Consider the following 6,000-nt stretch of genomic DNA (forward strand, 5'->3'; position numbering starts at 1 on the left):
AAGAAAAAAAGAAGTAAAACTTCTTTTAGAAGGGAAGGAAGTTCTCCAAAAAAACTACCTAAATGTTCACCCTCAGAAACTAGAACAAAAAGAGCAAATCAAACCCAAGGTAAGCAAAATAAAGAAAATAGCAAAAATAAAAGCAAAAATTAAAAAAATAAAAATAAAAAGTGCGGTAGAAAAAGAAAATAGAGAAAAATCAATGAGACCAGTGTCTGAGAATGCACTTCCAGGAGGAGGACCCCAGCAACCCTCCCAGTCCGGCTTGGACGGCAGGACCAGAGAAAGGACTCTTGAAAACCAAAGCTAGCTGCTCCTGAGTTGGGGGCTCCCAGTGGGGTGGGCGGCTGGGGCTGCCCCTCGAGCTGTCTGTGGGATCTGGCTGCCCAAACTGGGCATGAAGGGAGGCTCGTGGGCCCCCCTGACCTGACCAAATAATGCTCCTTCCTTTCTGGTGGGAGCTCAGGCCCGACTGGATGGTGAGGAGAGTAGATGTTCAGAGCAGGTGGAGGAAGGATCCCTTGTCAGAGGACCTCGTCGGTCGCTTTTGCAGTCTCCCTGAGAGCTGCCCTCTGTCTGGACTTTGTGCTTTGACTGCTTTTAGCATTTCCATTTTTAAGGCATAGAGAAAATTGCATCCTGGTGATGGGCCAGGAGAGTCAGCCATGCACCCCATGACAGGGTCAGTGCCCCACCCCTGGGTGCTGGCCGAACCTCAACATCTGTGCCTTGGGGCCCCACCCCTCAATCCTGTGCCTAAGACATCTCCCTGCAGATTCTGAGCTTGGGGCTCCGGCAGAGGGAGCTCCTCCTTCAGGGGCACTAGGGACACAAGGCAGGGCTGCCGGCCCCCATCTGGCCAGCTGTGCTGTCCACACCTACAGGGTTGCAGGCCCTGTGTGGGGCTGATGATGCCTGACAGGGTCTTGGCTGGGGCTGGGGTCAGGTTGTGTCCAGGACTGTTGAGAAGTTGTCCAGCAGGGTCACAGCGAAGCAGCCTGGAGGCTGGGAGACTGAGCTAGGGACCCTTGGAGGAGCAGGGCAGAGGGCAGTGATGGGCTAGCAGCTGTGACTGTCCTTGGGCTTGGTCTGGAGTCCTGCCAGCTCCCAGGCCCCACGGCAGCCACACAGGCAGCCTGGCCCTCTCTGGATCCTGCAGGTCGGTTTCCACTTCTGGGCCTTTGCCCAGGGCGCGCACACAGCCTCACCCATGCTGCTCCGTTGTCTCTATACCGGCCGCTGCTTTGCGAAGTCTTCCCTGACCCCGGCAGAACCGCCTCCTCCTTCCATCCTGGAATTTGGTGGCCGCAGCCCTGGTTTCCTGACTTTCAGGGGTGGGAGTGGTGGGGGAGGTGGCATTCGCTCCTGCCTCCAGGCGGCACTGGGCACAGAGCACTCCCATTCCCTGGGCCCTGAATGAGGATTCCTGCAGCCAGCCTGCCGTGAAGTGGCAGGAGTTACTTTCCCTTGCCCAGCCTTAGTTTCCCCACGCGGAAGTGGGGATGGGTGGGTCTGCGCCCTGGGCACTCCTACCCCTCTGCTCTCTGCCCGACTCCCATGCCCAGGTGCCTTCGCACACCCTGTCCTGCAGGATTGGCAGGACTCAGGCCACCTGTCCAGAGTGGTGTGGAAAAGGGCACACATGGGGCCATGAGTGGCACTGGCCTGGGCGAGGGCGGATTTTCCCTGTGCAGGAGCCCCAGCACCCGGCTCTCTGGTGGCCACAAGGGGGCGCTCCTACGCAGTCCTCCAGGAGCGCTTGCAGGCCCCTCCCGCATGCCAGCACTCAGGGGGAGAAGGGTCCCCCTAACCCTTTCACCCTGGGTCATGTCCCTGAAACTGGGGTTCAAGAGCCTCCAGAGAGGCCAGCTTGGAACACCCCAGGCCCAACCCCAGCCTTGGAGCCATGTGGGAGCTGACTACCCACAGCCACCGCCCAGTGCAAGTCCAGCTGCCTGAGCTGACCCCCATCCATGGGAACCCAGCAGCCCCCTTGGCCAGACCTCACCATGGTGAAGTGAGACCGGAGGGGGCGGGGAGCATGATGCAGGGAGTATGGGCCAGGTGAGGTCGCCCAGAGGCAGGGAGGGTTCCGTGCCTACTGCCTGGGTTCTGGCTGTATTTCGGGGATGAGGCTGTGACGTGGAGTGAGAAGAGGCCCCAGCAGGGGCCCCAGCAAGGAGCGCTTCTCCTTCTGGAGAGGGCCAGAGGCTCCCGCAGGCTGACCCCACATCCCCGGCAGGTGAAGTCTCAGGCCTTACCCAGTCAGAGCCAAGCTCTGCCTTCCCCCAGGCCAGCTCCCTCACAGGCCTGGCCTGGAAATTCCATGGTGGCCAAGCTCCCTCTGGCCGTGGCCAGCAGACGGTGGTGTAGCGTGGGTGGCAGCTGGTGAGGGGTCAGTGGTGCTCCCTGGCCCTGGGTGCAGGCACTCAGCTGTTTGTCCAACGCACTATGAGACCAGCACCATCACCACCCCAGTTCCAGCCGAGGGCAGGAGCACTAGGTGGGGTCTGGGGCCCCAGGAGCGCACGAGGGGAACAGGAAATGCCTGCAGCCTTGGAGTGGCTGGAAGGAGGGCTGAGGGTTTGCAGGAGGCCAGGGCCACCATTTACAGCCACAGGCAGCATATGGGGTGCTGGCTGCACAAGGTGGGTGCCCAGTGGAGGAAAACGGAGGCGCCTGGAGGTGGAGTGCTTTGCCTAAGGTCTCTCAGGGCAAGGAGTGACCCACCTTGGCCACCTGGGGAGATGGAGCTTGGGTGAGGAAAAGGGAGATCCCAAGGTGGAGACAGTGAAGCTCACCCAGACCCAGTCCTGGGTTGCAGGGCCTTGGCTGGGCAGGCAGCCCTCCAGGATGGGGTTGCATAGTGGCCCTGGATCCCAGGGGAAGCAGGATGGACACATGTTAAGAGCAGGCCTCCCGAAATCATGATTCACCTCCTGGTCTCATGGTGCATTGGACAAACAGCTGAGTGCCTGCACCCAGGGCCGGGGAGCACCACTGACCCCTCACCAGCTGCCACCCACGCTACACCACCGTCTGCTGGCCACGGCCAGAGGGGGCTTGGCCACCATGGAATTTCCAGGCCAGGCCTGTGAGGGAGCTGGCCTGGGGGAAGGCAGAGCTCGGCTCTGACTGGGTAAGGCCTGAGACTTCACCTGCTGGGGATGTGGGGTCAGCCTGCGGGAACCTCTGGCCCTCTCCAGAAGGAGAAGGGCTCCTTGCTGGGGCCTCTGCTGGGGCCTCTTCTCACTCCACGTCACAGCCTCATCCCCGAAATACAGCCAGAACCCAGGCAGTAGGCACGGAACCCTCCCTGCCTCTGAGCAGCCTCACCTGGCCCGTATTACCTGCGTCATGCTCCCTGCCCAGTCTAACTTCACCCTGGTGAGGTCTGGCCAAGGGGCTGCTGGGTTCCCATGGACGGGGTCCATGGGACTTTTCCTAGGCTGTGGCTAGACTTTCCCTGGGCAGCTGGACTGGCCCTGGGCGATGGCTGTAGGTAGTCAGTGCCTACTTGGCTCCGAAGCTCAGGTCGGGCCTGGGATGTCCCAAGCCGGCCTCTCTGGAGGCTCCTGAACCCCGGTCTCAGGGACACGACCCAGGGTGAAAGGGTGAGGAGCCCCTTCTACCCTAGGTGCTGTGTGCGGGAAGGGCCTGTGAGCCCTCTGCCCTGGGCTCCTACTCAGGCCTCACCCCAGGAGCGCCCTCCGCCTCTGGGGCAGTGGGGAGGCATCTGAGCAGCCTGCCCTCCCAGGGTGGGGACAGATGGTGCCATTTCAGGCATCGCTCCACGACTGGCCCAGGGGACATGTGCTGGAGGCTTAGGGGACCTGTGTGGCCTGATGCCCACCCCTGACCTCCTCCGTCCCAGAATAGCACAGACAAACCACACTGGTTTAAATCATTTATCTCCATGCAGAGATTTGAGTAGAAAAATAAACGGCAACAAAACAGAAGGAGTGTGAAATCCGGGGATCCACAGGGTTTCTGTCCCCACCCTCCATGCGGCTGGGGGCTGCATCCTCTGTAGAGGGGCTACATCCTCTGTGGGGTTGTGGGACCTACTCCAAGTCATCAGCACTCCATGCCCACCTGGACCTGGTCCCAGACTTTCGGGGAAGCCCTCAGCCTGGGGCTCCTGGCACACCCATTGCGGCTGGGGAAGAGGAGTGTGGAATCCCCAGAGAAAGGGAAGGAAAGGCATGAGGGGCCTTCCCTGGGGGGAGGTCACAGGCTGGGGGCTAAGACGAGGGCCAGGAGGCCCAGGACCAGCCCCAGGCTGTGGGCGAAGGTGGTGCGGGTCGGTGCAGCATTGTGCAGCTTCTCATTGCACAGGTCCTCCTGGCAGCACTGGATGGAGCCGGTGCCGCTGCTGACCTGGCCTTGCAGGGTGTAGCTGGGTGTGCACGACTCCACACAGTCCTTCGTCACCAGATTCCCCCTCAGAGGCTCCACTGGGCACAGGTGAGTGTGGTGAGGCCTGCAGCTACCTCTGACCCCCAATCCCTGCCAGCCTCCCAGCCAGCACCCACAACAGCCAGGGAGGTCCCCCCAGTGCCAGGGAGGTCCCCCCAGTCCCAGGGAAACCTGGACAGATGCTGCTCACCCGTGTGCATGGTCCTGCAGGAGCGAGAGCCGGCCGGGCAGACCTGAGGCTTCTTACAGTTGCTGGAGCTGGTGCACACGTGGCAGCGCAGGGCAAGGGCTGGCGGGGAGGGAGTCGGGCTCAGCGGGCCCAGCAGAGGCCTCCTGGTGACTCAGCAGGGCCCACTCCCCGACCCGCAGAGACCCCTCCTGGACAGAGGCCCTGCTGCCCTTGCCCTAGGCCCCCAACTCCGGACCCTGGGCCCTGGTGGGGCTTGTGTCCTGAATGCAGCCTCCGGGGACAGGTGCTCCGGCCTGGGCCGGCTTGGAAGAGGCGTCCTGCCCTGGCCCTGTCTAGGGTGTGTTGCAGGCCTTTCCTCCCAGGCCTCAGGGAGCTCTGTGACTGCCAAGAGCAGTCTGCAGGACACTGGCTGTTGTCCCCACCCCAGGGGCTGTCGCTGGAGGAGATGGCCATGTTTCCGAGGGCCTCACTGAGCTAAGGCCCCAGGGGCAGCCAGCTTGGCTGCTCTGAGCCTATAACGGGAAGGGCTTGGTGGCCTTTGGGCTGTCCTGGGTTATGCTGGGGGAGACCTGGGGACCGGGAGGGGCTGGTGGCAGGGGCTAGATGGCTGCCCTCCCAGTGAGAAGCATCTCAAGACAATCCCCTGCGCCACTTTCTCGGGGTCCGTGACTCCAGGAATCCATTCTGACATCCTCAGATTCTGAAACATTGTAAATCTGACACTGCTTAAGATTGGGGCTCCGTGTTGTTTTAAATTTGAAGAGTCTGGCGCCCAGTGTCGGGGTTCTCTGTGCCTAGAGGTCATCAGCGCCAGGCTCCTAGTATTTGGTGACCACACGGGCCAGAGCCGCCCGCCCACCTGCCCGTCCCCTTGGCCCAGCCCCTCACCTGGCCCCGTAGCCACGGCCAGGATGGCGAGGAGCAGCAGGACTTTCCTCATCTCTGGTGTCATCTGGGAGCAGTGGGGGCCCCTGCACTGCGGAGGCCTTATAGGCACGGGCTGGGCGGGGGTGGGCAGTCCGCCAGCCAGCGGCATTCCGCAGGGCTCTGTGCAAGCGTCAGCCCAGGATGGGAACCTGCCCCACCCTGCCTGGCCCACGCCCACCAGCCTGGCTGTCCCTGGGCACTGCCTCTGCTGCCCCCCTAGGCAGAGGTCTGCCCTCCGCAACGGGGCCCAGTGGCTTCCTGGCCCTGCTGTTGCAGCTGCTGCGCCTCCGTCTCTCCCGCTTTCACTTCTCTGTCTCTGTGGGTCTTGTTCTCGTGCTGCCATCTGTTCCTGGGTCACTTTGTCTCTGACCTGCCACCCGCTACCCCACCCCCCACTCCCCACCATCACCATCCCGTGTCTTTGTCCCTGCATTCCCCCCATAGTTCCCTCAATAGAGTTGCAG

General features: G+C 62.0%; 1 protein-coding gene across 1 annotated transcript; it reads right to left on the reverse strand.

Annotated features, from left to right (window-relative positions):
- Positions 1-3,907: 3,907 nt before the first annotated feature.
- LY6D (lymphocyte antigen 6 family member D) lies at positions 3,908-5,572 on the reverse strand. Its single transcript, XM_005564193.5, has 3 exons — positions 5,498-5,572; positions 4,610-4,708; positions 3,908-4,457 (listed from the first exon to the last, which is right to left on the reverse strand). Exons 1-3 carry the CDS (start codon positions 5,559-5,561, stop codon positions 4,231-4,233), a joined length of 390 nt encoding a protein of 129 aa, XP_005564250.2. The 5' UTR covers positions 5,562-5,572; the 3' UTR covers positions 3,908-4,230.
- Between the last annotated feature and the right edge of the window lie 428 nt (positions 5,573-6,000).

This window comes from Macaca fascicularis, chromosome 8 (genome assembly GCF_037993035.2).
Source record: "Macaca fascicularis isolate 582-1 chromosome 8, T2T-MFA8v1.1".
NCBI lineage: Eukaryota > Metazoa > Chordata > Mammalia > Primates > Cercopithecidae > Macaca > Macaca fascicularis.

Coding starts and splice junctions, on each gene's coding strand:
- LY6D (XM_005564193.5), bottom strand. CDS start 5,561: ATGACACCAGAGATGAGGAAAGTCCTGCTGCTCCTCGCCATCCTGGCC. Junction 4,709..5,497: donor GGCCGTGGCTACGGGGCCAG/GTGAGGGGCTGG, acceptor CCTCCCCGCCAG/CCCTTGCCCTGCGCTGCCAC. Junction 4,458..4,609: donor CTGCAGGACCATGCACACGG/GTGAGCAGCATC, acceptor ACCTGTGCCCAG/TGGAGCCTCTGAGGGGGAAT.